The sequence below is a fragment of the Corvus cornix genome, chromosome 11 (assembly GCF_000738735.6).
Source record: "Corvus cornix cornix isolate S_Up_H32 chromosome 11, ASM73873v5, whole genome shotgun sequence".
In the NCBI taxonomy this organism is placed as follows: Eukaryota; Metazoa; Chordata; class Aves; order Passeriformes; family Corvidae; genus Corvus; species Corvus cornix.
In genome coordinates this window covers 4,008,248-4,033,251 of record NC_046341.1, presented here as the reverse complement: position 1 = coordinate 4,033,251, position 25,004 = coordinate 4,008,248, and the positions used below count along the sequence as shown (strand labels likewise).

At 40.2% G+C, this 25,004-nt stretch overlaps 1 protein-coding gene across 2 annotated transcripts in view; it reads left to right on the top strand.

Moving 5' to 3' along the window:
• CDH13 (cadherin 13) overlaps positions 1-25,004 on the top strand; it is a 447,757-nt gene that overhangs the window by 146,996 nt on the left and 275,757 nt on the right. For both annotated transcript variants that reach the window (XM_010403504.4, XM_019288275.2), the window contains exon 3: positions 10,691-10,899. In XM_010403504.4, the coding sequence (XP_010401806.1) occupies positions 10,691-10,899 (209 nt within the window). The remainder of the gene's footprint in view (positions 1-10,690; positions 10,900-25,004) is intronic.

Genomic DNA, 25,004 nt, shown 5'->3' with positions numbered 1-25,004 from the left:
CAGATTTTCAGGCATGGCATTACTCATTCAGGAGCTGGGAAAATAGGCCAGCAACCTACAGTATCCATTTTGAAAGGAAAATATTGCACAGTGGATTTATTACTCACTCTCATTTCCTTTTATGTATTGTAAACAATGCGTCATTCTCTATTCCTGAAACAAACTCCTACCACTGAGTGCTGTTTGGAAATTATTTCACAGGGCACAAACTGAAAGCTTTTTTTCCTGGGGATGTCTTTTAAGGAAACTTTATTGTACTTTTATAATTATTATCATTCCAGAAGAAGGGCAGCTCTACGTAGGTGTCCATGTTGGGGTTTTTAACATTTCCTAGCATGTACTGACCAATAGTTTGGGATCTATTGTGATGAGGTGAGGAAGCACTGAGCTGAATTTCAGATTAGTTGTCATTCCACACAGAAGGTGAAACCAAGACCCAAGACTGAGGAGGTGGAGGCAATATTGCCTCGCACGGCGTCTGTGGAAAATGTGCAGAGAAGAACTTTGTAGTGATGCCTTATTTAATGAAAAGCTCCTGCCCTTTGACTTCTTGTCTCCAAGTACTGCCAGAGCAGGAGAGATATCTCAAACAATATTTTTTCTCCCATCTCTGATAAAAGCAAGTGTATCAGGCTGTGAGTAGCTGCCATGGGTTTGGTATAGAACAAAAGATATTTTTTACAACAGTAATTTCTTCTTCCAGCCTCAAATCATTGAATTATTTGAACTTGCCACTGGAGGAGCAGACAAAGCTCTCATTCCTCCAGTGAGGCCCCATATTTCACTTCTATCATTTATTCGCCTTTCTTACTGATGGCCCAACCTCAGGCAAATGGAAATGCATGTGTAACTCAGTGAACCTTCTGTTCATCTAATAGAATATCATAATTTCTCTTAGATTAATTTAACACTCATAGAAAAATGGGGTTAGTTGAGTGCTGACAGAACCTCGTGCCTTTAAAAAAAAAATTAAAAAAAAAAAAGTTTTGACAGATAACATTAAGAAATGACAGATCACTGTAATTATAACAAACTGACCTTGAAGATAAACAGTTTTAATTGTCAACTTGAGGGAGAATATCCCCATGACCTTTGACTAATTGTCTAGTTAATGGAAAACCTTTACTAAATAAATTTGTGGCTTTGGAGGCATTTGAAACACATACTGGTGTAAATAAGGTACCTTCTGGGCTGGTTTCACTATAGGTGTTTCCTGTGAGTGATTGCTTGTTGTTACTTTTTGACATCTGCTGGCAGCCTTTTATTTATACAGTTAAATCTCCTGGGACAGTTTCTTTTCCTGAATACAACCTCCACTGATTAGTTCTCAATAAATTACATATGTCAAGAAATTTGGGTTTGTTAGCACTTAGGGCGACTGCTCAAAGATCAGATGTGTACCTGTGCAGAAAACAAGAAAATTCATGGTCAGTAGTATACTGCCTCTCCAAGCTTTATTCAGGAGCATTCAAAGGCAACAATCCATTATATCCCAGTGGGAATTCTTGTACAAACTCAGATTTCTGTCCCATCTCCCTTCTCTATAGGACATGATTAATTTCATATCGACAAACTTCTCACCGCAATCTGCAGAGCCACAGACACATTGAATGCATCTGAATGTCTTTGATTCTGTCTGCTTGTGTCTCAGACCCAGCCAGTGAAGATATTGTAAGAATCTAAAGTTAATTCCATCTTACGTTCTCCTGGGGATCTTAGCAAAACGTTGTGTAAATCTGCTAAAATGGAAAACTATTGATCATTTGCATTGCAAGGGGAAACCCTTTCACAGAAACCAACTAAGTTAAAAAGTGTCTTTTCTACATATCACTGCTGGCTCTGGGGTCGTTTGGGCTGCTCAGAATTGATGCAGCATTAGCAGGTAAACGTCACATTCCTCCCCAGATGTGACAGCTCCTTCGAGACTGGAGCTCCACAAATGTGGTGTCAGTTTGTGTCCCCTGCATTTACAGAGACAACAGCTCTGGTTAAATGGAACTCTGCGTTGTGCTCAGAAGATCAATGACTGTGATATAACATCTAAAGGTTTTACTTTTATATTTTTTTCTTCAGGCACACTCCTTGACATAATATTTTTGTTGAAACAGTAATTTTTCTCTTGGATTTAGAACGGCAGCTACGGTATTGCCATGTCTTATAGTACAGCCACTGACCCAGGAGATCAGTCAATAACACCTCTGTGTTGTAATGAATAAGTCAAGATAACTTCCAACTGAGAACAACTCATTACAGCTCCTTCCACCTGATTAAATTTTTGCCCTAAATAAGACAATGTGCAGCAAAATGATGTGTGAAGGTATCATGTAATGTGAGCTGGTGAAGTCTGCTGGGGGAGGAGGGAATGTCTTCAGTTTTGATTGTAGTGTTTGTGTTTTCCTCTAATTTTAAGCAGCCACAGACAGTTGATGGAATCCTGTTGGCAGAATAAATGTGTTGAAGAGCAAGGGATCTTCCTTTCTAGGGGAAAGGAAAGAGGGAGCATGGTGGGAAAAGCAAGAAGAAGCAGTGCCATGAAAAAAGTCAGGAATCATTGAGTCTGGTGGTGCTGATGGAGATATCTTGCTCACTTGTGCTCTCTGCAAGCACTTGCTGGAATCCCAAACAGCAACCCCAGTGCTGCAGGGCCAGGACATTTTGCTCCAGATCTGGGCTGGTACAAGTTGTGATGCCTCTGTTTTTAGGGTAGGGTTGATCACCTCTAGTTCAGGGTACATGATGTGATACTCAGATCCAGCCAAGGGGTGGTGTGATGTGCCAGGAGAAGAGAGGCAGAGCTCAGTGAGATGTTGAAAGATGGCAGAGACTAGTGTTGGGTGGAGCAGAAGGTGAGGAGAGGGGCAGAGCAGAGCTGATGTGGGTTTTGGTGTGGATGGAGTCACTTGTTCTGGAATCACACATCAGACCCATCACACAAAGGCAGGGGAGCCTTCAGTCAGGTATCATTGCTCAGGTGAGCTGTGCTGCAGAATTTCAGGTTATTAGCAATTTTCCAGCTCTGCTACGACTGTAGGTGGTAGGGGACATGCAGGAGAGAGACTAGTGTGATACCAGATTTTACTTCTGTAGAAACATCACTCTTCTCCTTGGCTGCAGCTGGTTTCTGGGTGAAATCCCTTGTCTTTCATCATCTAAGGGAGCTTATCTCCTATCTGTGATATGTGCTTGCAACGAGTTCTGACAGCACAGAGAAAGCTGTGGCTATTAATAGGTACCATTTCTCCAGTGGAAAGGGTGTTCTCCAAAGGGCAGGAATGAACACCCTGAGCCCGACAGATGAACTGCTGACCTAATTTTTGCATCATAACAGGGCTCTGCACAAATCTAATCACCATATATAAACCACATAGGGATGTCTGCCAGTTTAGGTAATCAGTTTATTTTTTCAGACTTGAAAAGTGTGTGCAGGGATGAAGTCTGTTGTTTACTACTTGTTTTTCCAAAGAAGTTGAATATAAATGTGTATTTGTCTTAAGCAATTCTTATGTTGTGATGAACATTGTGCTGTTCATATTCCCTCCGTTTTTGACTCTCTGGATGCTAAATAAGTCATCATTGTAATTACTTCAGGGGCACATAAAGAAATTATATAAATGCAAAAAAACCATAAACATGCAGTGCGAGACATTAACCCACTGTTGCTTGTTGGATTTGTTAAAAAAATCATTCTGTAGCAATTCTACTGCAGAGTTAGAATGTAGCATTAAGCTGTAAAAACACCTTCAAGAAGGGTTTTCATAAAATTAATTTTGTTCATTTTATTAAATGTTCAATTTTTTTTTTTTTTTGGTGTAAATACTTCTGTCATGCTTCTAAGCCATAAATCCATTATTTCTGCAGCACTTTTAGCTATGAAGTAATGATAACATCATATCTTTAGGATCAACCTGCCTGACTTAACTGTTGACAGTGTCTTGTCTGGACATTATTCTGCCCTCAAAAGTGTCATGGGGCAACACTTTTTCCTTCTGCTGCTCAGGTATTTTTGCAGGAAAACAGCAGAATCACACAGGCTGTGGGCTCACTGCCAGAACTTGTGTTCCAGAGGTGGTTTTGAAGGCACATCAAAGGTAGGCAAAGAAGCTGCTTCTCCTAGTGGACATTTTTGTTGGCTTGAAAGGCAGGATTTGTTGTGCTCAGAAGATCAATGACTGTGATATAACATCTAAAAGTTTTACTTTTATATTTTTTTCTTCAGGCACACTCCTTGACATGATATTTTTGTTGAAACAGTAATTTTTCTCTTGGATTTAGAACGGCAGCTACGGTATTGCCATGTCTTATAGTGCAGTCTGATCTGTCTGATCAGTCTGATCTGTCTTACAGTGCAGCCACTGACCCAGGAGATCCCAACTCCTGTTCTGGTGCTGTTGTGACAGCTTCCTCTTGCTCTCGGATGGACTCAGATAGTCCAGATGTGTTGGTTCCGGGGGGATTTTATCCTCCCCACAGTGACAGGATAACTCAGCTCTTGGAGGCTCGTAGCACTTTGTGTCTGTGCAGTTTGAGCTGCTGAGGGCCTGTCCCAGAGCCAGGCTTTGCAATGAGCCACGAGTGGGGTCTCTGGGGCCGTCCCCCTCCCCAGCAACTCTCCCGCTGTTCTCACTCACTGCTCATTGCTCACAAGAGCCTCGCTGGGTCGTGGTGCTTTATGAATTTTTATATACAACAACAGCACTCAGAAGCATTTCCATTTGCCTCAACCATCACTTTTGTCTCTTTGTAGTTAATGAAGCTCAGCTTCGCTAGTCTCTGTCTAACTTCCCTGTTTCGCTAATGTTGAGCAGGGAGGACTTGTGAGCAGAGCTGGGGGATCCCTGCTGGGCTGGGAAGTTAAGTTGCCTTTGTGCAGCTGTAATGTACTTTTCTTGCATCTCCAGACCTCTCATAAATACAGCTTCTGACTTGTGGCTTCAATATGATCTAAAGTTACTTGCCAGAAAGGAGAAGAAAAAAAATGCACAGAATAATATTGCTTTGATGCTGTAATTCCCACAGATTTGAGCAAGGCTAGGTAATATTTACAAAGAGCATCCTAATATTCATTGATACAGTAATTAAGTCTGTAGTTTCAATATGAAATTTCCTCATTGAGGAGCCACTCTGTTGCTTGTTATGATCAGCTAACAGAAAAATATGAATACCTGTACATAGAGACATACAGAGCTAGTTTTGGTGTGCTTATAGATAAATATGTGTATTTATTTATTCAGAATACCTCTGTGGAGATTTCACCAGAGAGAAAATTATGGATTCAGTATTTCTGTTCAAAACAAATTAAACTTCTGAGAATTAAACTCAGAAAAAATTACTTTGGAAGTGGAATATATCAGACCAACATATGCTTTTGAATACAAACCTATTTCAGCTTCTTTTCTTTTTCTGTTGTTTACAAGAAATGCAACTGCTAACCTTTCAATGTTATAAAATGGTATCCTCTAAAACATCTGTGGGTCATTATCACAAACATCACAGTGGTGTAGAAACGTCACATTTGTGATATATCATAACAGGGAAAATGGGATGCACTGAAAGGATGAGTCCCAGGACCCTGAGTTTTCATGCTGAGATCTATAAAGGTTAATATTTCCAGTTACAACTTTTCTCATCGTTGCACTAATGGACTTAGGATCCTTCACAAGTTCTTCCAACAGGTCTTTTGATTATGATAAGCTCAAAGTCAGTGATTAAAGCCTTGGGATGCATGCAGGTATTGCTATTAATGAATATTGCTTAGTGGAAAGCAACATTCTGTACAATTCACATGCGAATTTTAAAAAAAGGAGTAAAAGTCTAACACAGGAGGCTGAGAAATGAACAGAGGGTGATGAATGACACTCATGTTTTTCACTGGGAGCTGCTTGGCAGTATTTTCATTTTGCTTGCCTGGAGTTTTGGAGCACGTCTCATAGCATGTGGCATATTAGGCACAATAAAGATGTTCATTTGGCAGCTGGAGCATGACTGGGAACATCAAAAGAGTCATAGATGCGTCAATGAAGAACTCCACCTTCACATAAATATTAGATCATTGTTTTAATTGCTCATTGAATTCTTGTCAATGAGACATTCACTTGTCATGTCTGGTGCAGCATTACCAACGTTTTAGTTTGGGGCTAGAGCTGAACTGCTGCCATTATTCATTTTTTGCACTTTTGTGCACCAAACATGAATGTACAGAGTAAACAAGTGGCCTTTGCTCTGAGGGGTTTAAAATCCAGTTAAGCTCCTTAAGCTGTAACACAGAGCGAGTGTGCAGGAACACATGGGAGGTTTGGGGTGTGTGGCCCCTCTCATCAGGCTGCCACTCACCCAACCCGTTATAATGCACGTGGGCAGTGGGAATAATGACAATTATCCATCTCAGGGCTTTCCTTGCACCTCATCTCTGTAACAAATGCATGAAGATCACAAACATCACCACACAGACCATATGTTATCAGGGCTGCCAAGCAGCAAAGTGTTGAATATTGAGAGAGCACCTTTGCAGCTCAGGCTGACGCTTTCCACAGCTGATATCCACAACTTCTGTCTCATTTCTTGTTACACTGGGTGGTACCTGGGAGACATAAGGAGTAATTAATCAATCACACTTTATAGGTTTTACATAAAGATTTCTACACTGGCTTTATGTACAAAGCAAGAATTTTTTCACCAGAGAATAAGGACTAAAAATCCTATTTCTCTTGTATTTAATTAATTAACATTGTACAGGCTTTAACAATGTACAGGTTTGGTTAAGAGATAGATGTAGTTCCGTGGGTGGGAAATCTGAGTAATCTGATGAAGCTGAAATTCCTCAAAGCTCTGCTGAGTGCCTGGCATGGAAGGCCAGTGTGGTCAGTTCCAGGCCCAGCTCCTTAGATTGTGTAGCTGCTCCTGGAGCCTGCTGCAGGCAGTCCAAGTGCTGTAAGTTTTGGGTATTTGCACTGGCTCTTCCCCAGAAGTCACATGAGTTTAAGGAAGCAAATATTCCCAGTGAGGAGCACCACGAGGATGACTGGGAATGGAATTCAATCTTGTGGGATGTTCCCTGGTCAGCCCTGTCCAGGAGACATCATCCTGATAAGGTCCACATTTGATCCCAAGCTCAGACTAGGGATTTTATCTAAGGCTACAGTTCCCTTCAACCCTCTTAACAATTGGTTTTAGTTTCATCCCTGTTGGCCCTTGGGCCAAATAATCTTCAATGTTTTCTATCATCACGATCACTTCATCTCCTTCCACTTCTGAATTCTCCCCTACATATCAGTTCTTCTCAGAGCCTTTTCATTTTCTTTCCTTCTCCTTGCTATTAACCTCACCAAATACTCTCCAAATACGTTTCTGTGGTAGGACTGGGAATTGAAAGCATCAGTGCTTTTGGATGAGACATGGTAAAAAAACCCAGTTTCCTGCTTTCAAACAGCTCTGCCTTGGCCCTTGTTGGAAAAAGTTGCAGGGTTTCATAAAGCAAGATGAATAGACAGCAAGATATAAAAGGTTTTAAAGTCTCAAATTCATAGTTCCAAGGGAATATAGAATAGATTCAAGCACTTCTCCTGATTCCATGTGTCAAATCTGCATGTGGTCTTTGAATTTCTCCAGAGCACACAGATGGCAGTGATGCAGGAATGCCAGGGTTTGTGAACACTGAGCAGTGAGGTGGGAGCAGTGCACTCCCTGCCAGGTCCTCCTTCTTTCAGAAGTACAACCCAGTTTGTCCTTTTCTTGAAAGGGACCTGTAGTGTTTGGCTGGGTGATGCTACAGCTCTGAATGACGACATTTGGTTTTAAGGGATTACTTTATCATAGTTTTCTTTGGCTTTTTTAAACTTTTTTTTAAACTTTTTTTTTAAACTTTTTATTCTTGACATAATTTCTCAGAGGCTGATGCTAAATTCTTCCATTTGTGAGCTATTAATAGTAAATCACCAGAAGTTTTTGATGATGAGAAGCACATATTTATTCAGAGAATCACAGACTGGCTCGGGCTGGAAGTGACCCTAAGGGTCATGCAGTTCCAAACCCTCTGCAGTGGGAAGGGATGCCACCAATACAACAAGTTCCTAAACCTCATTTCATTTTTTTTTTAAATTATTATTTAGTTACGTTTTGGGATTTTTAGGGGATTAAAAACAATAAGAGACTTGTAATTCACAAAGGCTGCAATCTAAGCAATATGTGTATCTATACAGTGGTTTGCATAGAGAATTTCATCTTCCCACATTTGTAGTGATGGGAAAATTTTGTGGTTTCTTTGGTTGGTAGCTTTGAAGTGAGTCTGTTAAAACACCTGTCATAAAAACAACATAAACTCCAATGGGTGTTTTTTCACCAGGGAGGCCTTGTTCAGGGAGCCTCCCATCAAAATCCTGCTGCAAGCACAAGACCCTTCCTGGAAGCCGTTCCCAGCCTCAGTGTGGGCACCAGCACGCTCTGAGCACTCTGAAATTGCTTTAAGCTGCTGCTGCTCCCACATTCAGTGGTTTTCCCGCCTGGTTCTACTTCAGTACAAGACTTTGCAGGCAGGATCTGCCACCTGACAGCCCGAGATAGGTTTGTCTGGAGAGACTGGAGTGTCTGAGGGAAAAGGGTTTTTGTTTCTTTTTTATTTATAATCCCTCTTGCTTTCAGCAAAATTCAATGAAACAGCAAATGAGCTGATGAAATTCTGGTTTTCTGTCCCGCTGTGAATCCAAGGATAATTCTCTTGCCCTAAAGTAAAGTGGAGGAAATGGGAGCAGTTTTTAGTTAAAAACATGTAATTGAGCTTAAACCTTGTGCAGCAGCAGATCCTTCAGCTGTTGGGTGAGTTTTTCTGCCAGAGACTGTGGTGTCTGTCAGTGTTTGGACTCTCCTCAGGAGGAGGATTGTCTGGTGTGAATTCACAGGGTCACGGCTTCGTGGAGTGGTTTTAATTTTGTCTTGTTCTCAACATCCACATCTATTTTAATTGGCAATTAAATTAATTTTCCCCAAGTCACTTCCTTCTGGCCTGTGATGGCAATTAGTAAGTGACCTCCCTGTCTCTATCTTTTCCACCTTCCTCCCCAGTTCTGCTGAGGTGGGGGAGTGAGGGGGTGGCTGGGTGGGAGGCTGGGATCAGCCCAAGGCCAGCCCTCCACTCTTGCTTTGGTAAATAGTGCCTCACCTTTCTTTTTGTGCCTGATTCTGCTTGAATGCTTGAGATTTTGGCATTGTTCAATTTTTAATCTAACCCATCTCATCAATATTCATGATAAAATGAAGTTGTAAATTCTGGAACCAGTGATGGTTCTTTTTCCCTGCGGTGTTCTACTCTGGGATTCAATCCCAGTGAATACCCAGAAAGGAAGGATCTCCACAAGGTCCTCTGGCAGCCCTGTCTTCATGTTGGTCTGTCTGGAGAGAGATGAAAATGTTGATGAAGAGGATTTCTGTGTAACTTCCCAGGAGTGCTGAGTGGCCACCCACTCTGAGACTATTTCTGTGCTTTAGGACCAGTTGTAGAGATTACATCATCAGGAAGAGTTTAGGTATTGGCCATGATAGACTCTGGAATTATTTCTCTTTCTTTAAAAACAGTGACCCAATACAAGAAGTGTAGACTTTAAACAATTAAATTGAATTTAAACAATTATACAGCGTGTTTTATTTTTTAGTAAAACTCCATTGTTGTTGATTTTATGCAGCTGGTATTCCTTTCTGTAGTTTTTCTGAAAGCATAATGCAGTTTTTAAAGATCCAGTGGAAGTGAAGTGTAAAATAATGAGAGCATACAGGTAAGTGAAAAGTTTGCAGCAGCAGTAACTTGAGGAGCAGGTAGGGAATACAAAACAGATTGTCTGCAGAAAAACCTTTCACATGAAAATATATTACTCAGAGACGTCAAAACCTAGAAAGTTCATTTAGCAATTGCAAGCTTGTGTGAAGATCTCTTACTTAAATAGCTGGTAGTTAAATCACTAACATTGTATCCAGTATTTTGTACAAAATGACTCCGAGAAGAAATTTGAGACAAAGTCTCAAACCTTTGTGCTTTAGGGACACTTTCCTCTTTATACTGGCCTTCCTAAATATTTTAAACCTTCCATGTAAAGTGAAACAGGATTATTGACAGCTACTGTTCAATTAAAAGTTCTCACAATCCTTAGATACAGTGCAGCTCACGAACTGTGTGACAATCCCAGTAGCAGGAAATGTTACAGTTTGGTTTTTCTGTTCTATAAAACTTTTGCAGTAACCTGGGGCTGAATATTCTGTAAACAACCCGTGCTGAGCCTAAAGATGTATTGAATATCTGAAAGCACTTTGCCACAGAAGAGCCTTTAGAGATCCTGGGCTGTGATGAGGAGCACAACAAGGTCTCTATTGCCACTGCTCAATTTGTGGAACTGGGTGTGCGTTTGACTGGGGTGATCCCAAAAGGCTCGCGTACAAAGTGTTTTGTTTATCTCCTACCCAGTTAAAAGGGTCAAAGCCTTTGATGGTCAAAGCCTCTTCATCCTTCTGAAGGTACATATTCATAGATTTGTTTATGAAGTAGAGTCAGGAAAATATAAAATTTCTTGGAAAGTTTTTTTCCTTAGAGTGAGGGACATTTCTTCCCAGATCTGTAGACAAGCTAATAACATAAAGATATCCACTTGTTCCAAAGTGGATACTTATAATGTGTTTTTTCCTTTTTTTCCCCTTTTTTTCCTCCCCCCAGTGAAATTTGATGACTGCAAGGGAAACAACAAATTGAACTTTGAAGTTTCTAACCCAGACTTTACAGTGGAACTTGATGGGAATTTGGTTGCACTCAAGAATGTATCAGAAGTTGGCAGAGCCTTGTTCGTCCACGCGCGGTCGGAGCACGCCGAGGATATGGCAGAAATCTTTATTCTTGAAGCAAATGAAAAACGTGGTGCATTAAAGGTAAGATAAATACCAAAGATTAAAAAAAAAAGTGCCAAGGAGATGCTGCTGCTAAATATTTACATGTGCCACCTAGGATTGTGAGCAATTTTAATCTGTTAGCAGAGATCAAAATCAGTCTTCAGTGCAGATATTGCTGTAACATTTTAGCACTTGGTTTAATTTGTGATGCAGATTTCCCGGGTTTTGGAAGATGTGTTACATCTTCAGGTGTAGATGCTAAACATTCGTAAAGAGTTTGTTCAAATGAAAGAGGCCAAGTATTAAAATTGGCTGGTTCTTCCAGTGTATGTTATGCCAGGTAATCACAGCTTGGCCACAACTGAAAATGGAAAATCAGTTTAAATGTGTAACTTAGAATTTACAGAACCTTCATGTTTCACTCCAAGTCTAAGTACATGGGAATGAATTGTATGCTGTGAGACTTAAATTTTCATATTGGTCTGCTTATCTGACATTGTTATGTGGTAAACTGCTTAAACATCTGCACAGAAACAGCAGCACACACACTCTGTCTCTATGCCCTGATGATTTTTGTTCTGCTCTGTCCACTGAATGCTTTGTCCTTTCTTTTCCCCTCCTGAACTTCAGTGTGGAACAAACCTCATTCTCTGAGGGATAAAGCACTTCACAAATTGATTGAATTGTTTACTTCACAACCCTGCAAGTAACAAAAGGAAATGTGAGATAGCCTTCACTTCTGTGTCCTGGCATTTACGAGAGAGGCAGGCAAGACAGAGGCTCACTAGACAATTAAGCCTGGTACCTTTACAGACCTATAATTTCACAGAAATATAAAGAAACCTCGATAAAAATGACTGATCTCTTGTCTTGATTTGGTATTTAGACGTTCAATTGCCAACATTCTCATTATATTCCTAACAGTATATTAGTATAACTTAAGTCTTCCATTAAAAAAAAAACAAATTATCTTGAGGAGAAAGGTTGAACAAACTTCTGAAACTCTGTGGCTGAGGAAAGGTTTTGCTCTGCACTTTAAGCAGCACACGATGAGAATACGGATTGCCAGCAGCAGAGAAAGAACCAGAATGTCTAACTGCAGAAAGCTGATCAGAACACTGAAATGGAATTTAATTTTATTAAAATATGCCGTTTCTTCACCAAATTAAATTTTAACACAGTCATACTTGAGGGAGTCTCTTACGTGGAGGAGCTGTGACTTTAGGACTAGAGATTGCCAAATTCAGAGTACGAAAGCTCCACTTGCAGGAGCAAGCTGGGCACTTGGCTCTCCTGTGCCTCAGACTAGCAAGTCTTGCTCCTTCTGGTGCGTTCACAAGAGTGTTCAAATGGTTTTATTTTGGAATCTTAGGAGCAGTTTCAAAATGGGGATCATCATCCTCTGGTTAAAAGTCACTAAAACCACAGAGGAGTTTGAGATGTCTCTGACAGGAGGTCTGGAGTCAAACTTCAAGGGACTGGTTTATGTGTAAAGATCTGCTTCTCTGATAATCATATTCTGAAGTTTTGCTCTGGTTTTCTTAGAGAAGCAGCCCTTCAATATCTGTGAGGGGAGATATTCCATGGAAGCTACAATCTAAGGGAAATCTTATCAGATATACTATGGAAGTTGCAATCTGGAGGAAATCTTGTCTCATGAGTAGGGTCTGCCAGATGTGTATTTGCCCAGACTATTATAAGCTCTGCCAGTGACCTTTTCTCCTTATGTACTGTTTGGGTTCTGGGGAGTCTCCCCTCAGAATGCTCCAGAAATATTAATTGATGCCTAGTGTTGAAATCTCTCTCCAGACTGCATTTGAAAGCCAGGGCTGATTTGGCCCCACTCCTGGATTCTGTTCCAACCACTTTGTGTTGCTTCACAGAGAGACAACCAGTCTAAATCAGGCATATTGTGGCACTTGCCAGCCTTTCCTTGCAGGTGACAATGTCACAACATCATCTCAACATTCATTCATCACCTTTTTCTGGATTTTGATATTCAGCCCATAACCAGATGATTACCCATTTAGTGTGGGGATCTGTGGTGTTTGCAATGCCCTGCTGAGTTACATGATGCCTTAATGTGCCCTGGGAAATCCATCCAGTGAGGATCATCCCCTTCTTCAAGGGAATATAAAGATCTTTGGGGCTGGCTGTCCTACTCTGTTCTCAGCAACCCCTCTGTAGCTGTTAAACCAAAATTTCTTCCCAACCTTTTCATCTATTTGCCTATTTTAAACACCAAACAGACAGTGTTGTCTTTCTGTTCGTCATACTTGAGAAGGATATAAAGACTACAGCGTCCTATCTAAAGAGATTTTATGATAAATTTGAACTTAATCTTGTACTTTTGTAGTCTAAATGTGTCAGCATGGAAACAGCAGAACTGCTCCATCTGTTTATGCAAGGAGCCTTGGCTAAGAAATGCTCAGATGGAACCTTAGTAATTCAGCATAATTCTGTGGGGTTAAAATGAGCACATGCTGGAGCAGTGCTTAGCATTTGGTACTTAGAGAACAGTACCTTGTCTAATTAGGGGATAAGTAGTTCTTAAGTATTTCCCCACTGCCAGCAACTGCCATTTCTCTTCTGAAAGCATGTAACCTACATCTGTGAAATCCCATTGTTAATGTTGCTAATTGCAGATTCCCAACATGTTTGGGAATGGCTCTCAACAATGATCTCTGATGTGCTGACTGGCAGTCTGAGCCTAGGAACAGAGTGTAGTTCCTAAAACTTTCTGATTGCTACCAACCGTATTTTGGATGAATATGGAAATTATTTAGAGGTGCAATCTGGACTGTGCAGAAAAGCTTTTGGTATTCTGCTGGTGAAGGGGTGCAGTTCTTTCCTGCTAAAGATGGGGGATGATTCAAGCTGGCTTCACTGATCTGTCCTATGTGATTAACTAAATTAACTTCATGGCCAGAGTGTAATCAGTGGCTGTTGGAATATCACTTACTATATAACTGTTATTTGCATCTGAGGGCCCTGTTTTCCTCCTCTTCAGCCAGAAGCACAACAGATCTGCAGAGCCTGCAGCTTTCCATCCAGGGGTGGCCTGAATGGCTACAGTGTGGGCAGAGAGGTGGTTCCTCAATCATCAGCGAGCTTGGCCATCGCTCTCTGATCACACAATCTGCTGCAGGAGCAGATACTGCACTCCTGCTTTTCCTGATGTCTGCATGTTTCACATGCCCTAAACCCCGTGAATCTCTCTACCTACAGATAGGCATACATGCAGAAATCTATCCATCAGATTCCACATCAGATTCCACATCGGATTCCAGCTGGAGTTGCTTTCTGCAGCCTGCTGGAGGTACCCCCTCCCTCCTATGATTTTGACACTGCTCTCTGTCTGTCTTGACAAAGGGGACTATTCCCAAAAATCTTCTGTCATTTCTGAGAGGCATTTGAACGTGAGTGCACAGAAGAGCCTATGGAAGGTGTAACATCACTCTTTAATAGATATGTGCCTGTACACCCTTGGAGTTTGGTGCAATCAGAGCTCAGTGAAAGAATGGGATTTCAGGAGCTTTCCCCATGGAGCGGTACTGGTGAGCAGTGGAACATTCCCATGGAGCAGTGTTGGGATGTGCACAGCTCTGCTCGTGCCCTGCTCTGCCCAGCATTTGCTTGATCCCCTCTCGCACAGTCAGGACCGGAGTGCTTGGGGATATGAAAAAAAAGAGACCTGGAAATGTTCTGATTCACCCAGGATTCCCCAAATGAACTTTGGATTCATTCTGAATAATTCAAAGTGTTGTTAAACCTCAAATCCCTAACGGAAAAATAAATCACTCACACAACCCTTGCTGGGGAGAAACTGGCCAAGCCAACGGCTGGCAGCATTCTCTTTATTTTTTGACTTGTGTCTTGTCCAGTGTTTGATCCCTGCTTTGTTCTATGGAGAAAGTGGGACAACTGAAAGTTGGAAATTTCATCTCATCTGAGCATTTGTCCAGACATTAGTGGACTTATGTATATATTGAAAGAGTCAGGTTTTGTGGAAGGCAGAAAGTGTAGCCAGGCCTTTGTAGAGCCTCATAATAAATGGTGAGTTGCAAAAGGTGACAAGCTGGGACTTACACTGTGTCCTCTGAGGCTAAATAAGATGGTGTCTGCTGGTCCTGCTCCCCCTCTGAAATCTAATGCTGGTTTTAATGAACATACCCTCAGTATACTGGGAGCTAAAAGGAACCCTTGGGAAACAATCTGTCTCTGCCTCTTTCTGTGTGTTGGCAGCCTTTTTAATTTTTTTTTCCTTCCCCACAGCAAAGGAAGTTATTTAGGACTTTTATTTGTTACACCATTACAGACACAGGGTGAGGGGTGGAGGGGAGTGAGATATCAAGAGTCTGGCACCAAAGCAGATAACAGGGCAGGCAGATATTCGGGAATTCCAGGCTGGTAGTGACTTCACTGTATGGTGCCCAGCAGTCTTCCATGCAGAAGGATGAAATGATTAAATAGAAACTGTCAAACCCTCAGGACACATTTCAGGCACTAGATAGAAAAGGAACAGGAGAAAGAAAAGAAGAGATAAGAGTGAGGAGCACACCCTGAGACAGCACATTGTAGACAAACTTTAAAAACATCTCCAGCAGAAGGTCAGGCTGGAGGAAATGAAGTTGCCCCAGTCCTGCTACTTTGTCCAGTGCACTTTGTACCAGCCAGGGACTGGGCAGAAAGCTGCTGCTTTTTTTCCCTTTGTCACACCACTGCTTTTCCCAACACCAGCACTCGGCTGTGTTTGTTACAGCAGTGACAGCAGCCTCAGTATCCTGGCGAAAACTTCCTTGCAGACCCAAATTCTCGTTCCTACCAAGTCACAGCCTGCATGGATACCCTTTGTGCAAGTTGCTTTCTGGCTGTGCATGTTTCCTAAAGTACCAAACAGAAATAATGAAACTAAGCTCCTTGGATTGAAACCTTAGCATTTCTTGTTTGTGCCTTGCTCTCTGCTTATCCCCAAAGGATAGAGATTGCAAATATTATGGATATGAGATAAAAAGTGCCTAGAGCCTTAAATCCTACATGTATGGCTTTCTGCCTTAGAACAGATGATAACGGATCAATAATCTTATTATGAATCAGGATTCTCTCACAGCAGAAAATATTCGGGCAAGGAAGTGTGAATAGTTGAGTTTAGTCATCTGGCAATTCAATAAGTTATTTGGAAAATAAGATCAAGAATCAGCCTCTCTGATATAGTAGGCAATCGCTCCCATTAACGTATATTAGCATTTTTCTGTTTAGAATAGAATTCCAAACAGGCTAAAAATGACTGTGCAGAGGTATGGAGATGGACTCTCATACGAGATATTGACAAACAGGCTCCAAGAGTTCCGTGTTATTAGATTTTGCATATAGCAGTTGCTGCAGAAAGGGATGCACTGCATAAGTAAAATACCATGTTTTGCATTTAAGGCACAAAATAGAATAAGTCACAGGGGGTGCATCAATATCTATGATACGTTTGAGTTATTAAACTGATCAAAACTGCGTATAGAATACCATTTCCAGAAAAGCTGGGCAGATCTTTTGCCTTCAGATATGAAAGTGTCCTTCAGGCATATAAAGAAGGATTTTCTTGAAGATCAAACAACAACAACAAAAAAATAATTTTCTCACTTTTGTGTTCAGTTTGGCAGAAAGTTTAACATATTAACATTCTCCCAGCCATTAAGTTATTAAGTTGTTATCACTCCTGTTACTTTTGTTATCGCACTGCAAACACATATTGACCTGGAATTCATGCATAAAAAGCTGAGGTAACAGTGATTTTAGGATTTGATACCTGTGTATTGGTGGCATTTTCATAAATTACTTTTCCCTGCTATAATCACCATTGAATAGATGCTATTTTTTAAATTTTAAAGTCTACCTTGCTACATTTAGGATTTCACAGAATACATCTCGATTAATGTCAATGAAAGCAAGAGCTTGTTCTCATCAGTGGGTCGTTCTGCAGTGTCATTTAGCTGCCTTTAAAACTATATTTTTATAAAAATCCTCTGTGCAGACCACTTGCTGTTGTGGAAACAACAAAGAGCTCCTTTTATATCAGAAATCTCCTTAACCACTCTTTTCCATAGAAATTCCAGTCACCTATTTTCCCTTTTTACCCCTCAGCCTGATCCAGAACCTGCTGAAATAATCAGATTCCAGTGGCTTTAGCTCAAGCTCTGGGAGCAGGAGCTGTGCCTGACAGTGCTGTGTGGCTGTGGCTGCCGTGCCCCTTTGCTTGGCAGTTTTTGGGTGTCCCTGCAGTGCCACACAGAGAACTTCTGATTTGATGGACACCCACACTCCCCTTTAGCTCAGCTCTGCAGCCTCCCCTCACCTCCATTGCCAGCCTTGTGCTTCCTCAGGTCTGCACTGATTTTACCCTTCCCCAGCACCAAGGAAATGCAGGTTTCATGTACACTGGCTTTGGAGTGTGCTCTGACAAAGATCCATTTATCTGAGAATTATTATGGTGCCAAGAGATGTGGCAGTTGCCATAGCAACAATTACATATTGTGTTGAATACCAGAGTAAATGCTATAAAGAACAGGAGCCACTGGTGGTTTTCATTAATTTAATGTTCCTTTTCTGGACAAAGTGTGACTCTTAAGTTTATTCACTGTGTGTGTAAGTGCTTAGATCAAATGTGTGGGCTCGCTTCCCTCCTATTTCCCTCAGTGTGCAACTTCAGCATGTAAATGAGAAGTACTTGGTTATTTAAGGAGAGAAAAATGGTCTTATAGACTGGAAACATGAATAATTGACTGTGAAACAAGAAGGTGTTAACTTCCGTGAGTGTTCAGTGCCTTTCTCTATGAGTAATCTACATTCAGATTTTATGTGAGCTGGGGATGTATTTACCCAGGAAAAGGGACTTTGTGCTCTTCAGGAGCAAGCAGAGCTAAGACAAGTGTTGAATATATTTAGGAGTGATTCAAAGGTGAAATTAGATTATTTTTGAGACAAATGCAGACCTTGTTAGTGATTTCAAATTATTTACAGACTGATCTGAAACAACAGGCAAAATTCTTTGTAATGAATGCATTTTATTAAAACCGGCTAAAACCAGAATTCCTTTCAGCCCTGAGCTGCATTTGGGCTGCTCAGTTGGTTCTCCCTGCTTCTTCAACAGGTACCATTTCATCATGGTTTGATGTGGTGGAAACTTCAGTTTTTGTGGAAGCTCAGAACCAGATGTACTTCTGGAATGCACTAATTTTGTTCTATTTTCTTTCCAAACACACTGAGGTCTTATCTGCCATCCATATGACCTAATGGCAAAGCTTCCACAAATCTTAAAGAGAGAAATTACTCAAGGATTGCTAAAGTCTTGTATTTGAGCTAAAATTCATCCTGGCACATAGTGCCAAGAAAATACCTACTTATTTCTTGTGACTAAAACATTTTATGAGAGCTTGAATGATGGATAAGTTGTCAGAAGATATCTTGAATTTAATTAGCTTCTTTTTATGATCTATTACATTAACTGTCCTTTATGCATAAAAAGGAGAAATCCACTAAATGTTGTGGATGAGTGATAAACCATCATGCAGTGGCATATATTTTTTTTAAGTATTTATTGTTCTGAGTCCAGTTTGGAAGTATTCTGGAACAGACAAAACTGTGCCAATCCTATGCCTTAATCTTCAGAGGTTGATGGAGTTGTGTGGAAACTCGTGCCAGAGGTATGGAGAACATTTAAGGAAACCCTTTGTGAAAGGTTTGAATTTAAAATTCATGTAGTAAATGAGGATATAAGTAAGAAAGCAAGAGGCTAAGCATGATTTAGTAGAACATTAAGCACGATCATAAAGGATAAGTAGATGTCTCTTAGGATATGTAATATCTTTCATTTATAAAGTGGCTTTCATCCTGTAAGATCCTCAAAGTGCAACAATTAAGTACATGGGGACAGGATGTGTGTGTGCTTGTCTTAATACAAACATCTCTAAAACGAGGCATTTGCATAGATATCTTTATTTTTGACACTTATTTCATATTACTTTTTCACATCAGGATAGGAATAGAGTCTTCTTAAAAGAGGGATTAGGGAAAAGGACCTGGCGATTTTGAGACGATATCAGAATTACCATGGCAGCCTAAATGTCCTCAAATCCATCATGAAAAAAAGATGTTACTGAAACCAGAAGAACGTGTGAGATGTAGGGTGCAGAAGAAAAATTGTCCATTTATTCCATGGTTGTTCTCTCATCTGGCACCAGGAATGATGCAGTCAGTGCACGACAACTACCCCAGATCCACCTGAGAGCTCTCAGATTTATTAAGGAACAGAGACAATTCCAAGAGGAAATCAAACTTAGTTGTGCCCAAAACTAAACTCAAGGTTCTTTTTTTTGTGTCAGAGACACAAAATATTGCCGGTGTTTTCCCACTATCAGCTTCTCCCTCAGCTTCCAGAAGCAGCGTGGATTTGAGAGAGCCATGATAGGAGAAATTATTCACATGAAAAGATGATTCCCTGAGTAAGGGTTTAGTAATTTGTCTCCACTGGACACATCAATAATACTCTCTAATGATTGCCCCAGTATTTCCATGCTGATTTTCACAATCCTGAAGGAACATTTATTATGGTTATTACAGTAACACCTATCTCAGCACACATCTTAAGCTTTTAATGCAGCATCACAGGATAAAAATCTACATTTGTCCTCCCCCAACAATTGATTCTGCCATTGCAAGGACAAATGACTCCTTTTGGACCTAAAATTCCTTATTTGTTGATCATTACAATTTTGATGCTTTTATGATTATTTCTTTGCATCTTATTTTGCAGCTAGGTTTTTTTTAAGTACCTAGAATAACTTGGCAACTTGAAGAATGACAGAGTTAAAGCTTAGAGTAATTTGGTGTCTTCATAATAAACAACTCTGATAATGCTTGCAGTCATCCTGGAGTTATTAATCATCCATCTCCTCGCTTATTTCACCACTAAATCAAACTGAATAGCCTTTGCATTAACCAGTTGATCCATCTGAGAAAAAATAGTTTTACTCTTGGTTTATGCAGTTTCTCACTGAGAGGGCACCCGGGGTTGTGAATGTACAGCTCTTCTGTGGATGGTTCACACTGCGTCCTTCTTCCTCACGTGGCTGTGCAGGGAAGCTTAAGCAACTTTCTGACTTTATTTAAACACAATTTCATCTTTTCTGTGCTGCTGTATTATGTTGTCCTTACGTGGTTTTCTCTCTTTCCCTCCACTCCCTACAACCATCTCTTTGAAGCTGGTTTGGTCATTAAAGCCAGAATTGACCCTCAAATTGGGAATTCAGGCAGAGGTAAGGCGAGGGGATGTTAAAACTTCAGTTTAAAGTTTAAAAGTCAAAGCTGTGGAAGATCTAGCTCTGAGTTTGGCTCACATCTATAACACTCAAACTCATCACTGACAGAGCTACATGAGCGTGTGAGCGAGGCTTAGAGCTTTAAGTTACAGAGTTGATTTTAGGCCTGATTATTCACAAAAGCGTGTAATTAATCTGTCATAGGAAAACACAGCAAGCAGTGCACCAAATGCAATCCCCATTAAGTCAACAGGAGTCGTTCCACCGACTTTAATGAGCTTTGAATCCACTCATAAATCTGCTGTGAGGAGTGTCCAAATCAAAATTTATCTGAGGGTGACCTTGATGTTAATTGTTAGTGCTTCCATGTTGTTTAATTGCCAGGAAAGCTGAATACATTAGTGGGACTATCATATGGTACGGTCCTGTCTATTGGATACTATTAGCATCAAGTTGATATATGTAATATTAATTGTGCATAATGTTAGTGGGTAGTCACAGTCTGCCAGTTATATTTTGTGTCTGCAAAACAGGAAAAAAAAAATCTCTTCAGTTATTTTTAATGTTGCTTCTGCCTTCAGCTGAATTCCTGCAAAATTAATGGTTTTTTTGATCAAGAAGCTCTTCAGAGGATCTTAGAAGTTTCACATTTATTCAGTGGCTTTTAATCCCAGATTTTGTGTACTGACTGTAATTACTTTTAAATTATATCTCAAATTTGTAAATAACATAAAGAAGATTCTGTTCAGTCCTATGATATTTATTAAATTTAACATCTGCCAGAAAAGTTCAATCATCTGTATCCCAGATGGAAATCTCTCCTTCTTTAACTTGTCATATTTAATTCAATTAGGGGAAAAACATGGGGAATATGTTAAAAGTACAAGAAGGAAGGGGTTCCTTTAATTTTTCTCTACTAAACAGAAAAGTACATGATTTACTTGAGGGACATAATTACTGTAGCTTCCAATGGTATAAAAATATGGGAGAGTTATAGTTAGAGGACCAGGGGGGAGAAATTATTGTTTTTGTTTAATGGCTTTCTGAATTCCTTGTCAGTGCTGGTAATTAGTGTGTCTTTTCTTTTTGTTGGCACTCAATGCATTAGGCTGCACTTAGGATCATTTTATTAATGGAAAATACGTTTCTGAACAATTGTGAATTAGATAAGTGGCTTGATTAAAACTCATTCTTTAAAACTATAAAATGAGAAAATAACTTGAATTAACATCGAGTTTAGACAGTGGGAAGATAAGACTTTGTTTTCCCGTCTGAGGGTGTGTGCTTAAGAGAATGAAGGGAGACCAAAAACCTCCTGCATTGGCATTTCTCCTTCAGTTTACTGAGCTTTGTAGAAGCACTGAGAAAGATTGTGGCTTTAGGAAATACATGCAGGAAATACAGCAAGGAGCTTCCAGAAAAAAACGAAGCTGGACAAGAGCAAAAAGTGTTACTGCTGAGGATCTTCACTTTGATACCTCTTTGCATCCAATCCCCCTTATGGAGTTACTCAATAAGCACATTGAAGGTGAGGAGTCAGGGTATAGGGTGACAAGGACCTTTTACCTTTGCTGCTGGAGTTTCAGCAGTTTAGAGGTTGAGGCTGTTCCACTGCATGGTTTAACTTTATTCCATCTGCTCGGTGGGGGCCATCTGAGCTCAGCTCCAGGGGCACCTGGAGGTCTGGACGTGCCCTGTGGTCCTCCAGGTGGAGCTGCCTGATTTGGTTTCTCCCTAGGAAGGTAATAAGAAATTCAACTCATACCAGGATGTCTTTGCCTTTACCTTGTGCTCATCTCCAACAAATATCCTCTGATCTTTGACACCCCATTAGCATCATTATTATCTAGTCCAAGGAGACTAATTTGTAATCTTCTGAAAACAGATTTACACGTGTGAAGTGCATTTCTCAAAAGTATCAGTGGACTTGTGATGGAATGCTGAGTTCTGTGGGAGTCATTTAAGCAGGTGTCTGTCTCTCTCTAGATACATGTGAATGTGCTACACGGATTTTGTCTCAACTAATAAGCATGAATTATACATTCTTAAATGCTTCTTCCATTTATCAAGCTTAATGTTGTTTAAAAAAATCTGAAAACAAACGGACAAAAAGTTTAGAAGATTTTCTTTTAACTTTCAACACGTTGTAACTTTTACCATAGGTGACAACTACCTTAATTCACTGTAATAATTGCCTTATAAAAATGGCATACTGAGCAAGTTTTTCCACCAGAAATTTTCATTTTGATTCTCAATATTTCATATCTGACACTGTGCTAAATGAGAACATGGCTTAACAGTTGATATTGATTTGCACATCATTTTTTCATTTCACTTTCCTATTCAAAAGGAATCGGTGCTGACAAGTTAATGAACTCCAGCTACAAATACAGAGATAAGCCATGGGATAGGTTTAGTACCTGCCTTGTTCTAATTACGAAAGGTTTTCTTTAGGTGACTGTTTCATGTTCACTACAGGGAAACTGGAATAAAGTGACTGTCAACAAAGCAGACAGCTGGAAAAGTGGCATAATAGAGGGCTATTTGTAGAACCTTTAAGCAAGTCTACCTCAATTTATCCCAGTATTTTTAAGTCTTTAATATTTACAGGTGGAATACAATTAAAATGAAGGTACACTGAGTCCTAGGGCTCTATGTTGAATAAAGATTCATAAAATTATGGTACTTTATATCTTTTATTTTTAAATTAACTTATTGTATAAATTAATAGCTTTGGACTGTGGCAGTAGAGATCAGGACTACAGAACCAGCTGTCAGAACTTGTTTGTACATCTTTTGCCCCAGTTTACTTGTAATAAACATATCTGGTATCTAAGAAGTTATTCCAAGTTTTGTTTTGGTGGTGTTTTACACGGCTGAATTAGTGACTCTGATTTAATGAATATTTTGGCTGGTATGTCCTGAAGCTGGGAGCTGGTCAAATCTTGTTCAGCATCAAAAGAAAAACTTCAAAACCTATTTTGTAGCCTTATGGGGAGATCTTTTTTCCATATAATTTGAAGCTGCATCCAGAAAGGAAGTACTGTAAAACTGGGTAAAATTTGAGTTTTATCTTAGCTGATACCAACTTGTGGTGTGAGCAACCGTGAAGTATTCCTGGTTCTTTGGAGGAGGAGCAGACTGTGGTACTCTGTGGTGTAAATTTACTAGAAGGTAATTCTCCACCATCTGGGAATTTTCTATTAGACACTTCCTGCACTGCCAGCAGTGACAGAGATAATTAATCTGACCGGGGAATTTGACCACTGAAGCCACTTGTGGACTTTTGGAATTAAAGCCTCTCTAAATGTTTGCGTGTCTAACAAGCCCATGCAGAAACGGAGTGATGGAAGAGAGAGAAGCTGTGGATATTCACTGGCTTGGGCAGCAAATGTCTGTGGTGACCGTAAAAGGCAGGGAACAGGATGTTTCATACTTTCCACCATGGGCTCTCTTTTCAGAAGAACAGGGTGGAGAAGGCCGTGGCGTTCTGCCCTGAATTCCAGCTGCGTGCCTTGCCCGGCGTTGCTCTGGCAATGGGAGTAAACTCTTGTCTCTGGGGAATCCACGGATGATGTTTGGCCAACCAGAGCAGTGGCATAAACACAGGTTTAAAGCTGTATTTACAGAGCTGTGCTGCACAGTTTGAGACACCAGTTCTGCCTCGCTGTTGTGCTGATGGTCACAGAATATCCTAAATTGGAAGGAATCCACTGGGATTGTCAAAGTCCAGCTCCTGTCCCTGCACAGGCCATGCCAACAATCCCATCCTGTGCCTGGGAGCATTGTCCCAACACTTCTCCAGCTCTGAACATGATGCTCATGGGCAAAGACAGGGAGCAGAGGTTTCTTGGCTTCAGAGGGATTTTTCAGGAGGAGGGAAATAAATGTGCAGGAGAAAAAGTATTTTTTCCTCCCTTTTACCCCAAACAGAACTCAAAACACAGCTAAGGAGAATCAGCAGCAATAATGCTGTTTATTAAAGATGCCAGGATGAGAGGTTGAAATGGGTATTTTTCAAATCTTTTCCCAAAATTATTATTTGGCTCTTGTAGCTGGATATACATAGGCATAAGTCTGATGAAGGGTTCAGTTCTTTGTCGTTTTAGTATCATTCATGTTTTCCTAACAGGAGAGAAATGCGAAATAACAAAAAGATTGTTCTTTATCTCAAGATTAAAGTTTCAAAAGCTTAAGATTTGAACTTTACCTAAATCTTTTGAAGAGGCTTGAAAAACTATTATGCAATCATATCTTTCATTTCAGCTATAGTTGGAAACAATACTATCAACATAGCATAAAAATATGGTTTTTTATCTTGTTTCTATTTGTATTGCAAGTGTAAATGTCTCACAGGACTTCTAACCTAAATTCGTAGGCTCAAGAAATTTGTGATTAGATGTTGGGGAAGATGAAACAGGAAAGCCTTATAAATATGATTGCCTGACAAAAGATTTTGGGAATATGAAAACTACAGGCAACATCGAAATGAAAGCCACTTTTGAAATACCAAGTCTTAGTTACTGAACAACTGGAAAACAATGGTATGGCCGACTGAAGGTAATCCCCTCTTGATTGAACAATACCCTCTGCTTGCAGGCAGGTCCAAGGGTCAGAGCAGACCCTACTAGCTCAGCAGAAGGGGTCCAAAGAGTAGTTTTTAGAAGTTAAGATGTAACACTCTATGGTAATATAAGAACTCTTATAGGCTGTATGTAAATGCTATAGGATTTGTATCTTGTATTAGATTGGTTAGTGACAATTAGAATATTCAGTACAGAAGATGATTTATTGTATTGTAACCAGGACTTCAGACACTTCCATTCTATTCTCTTG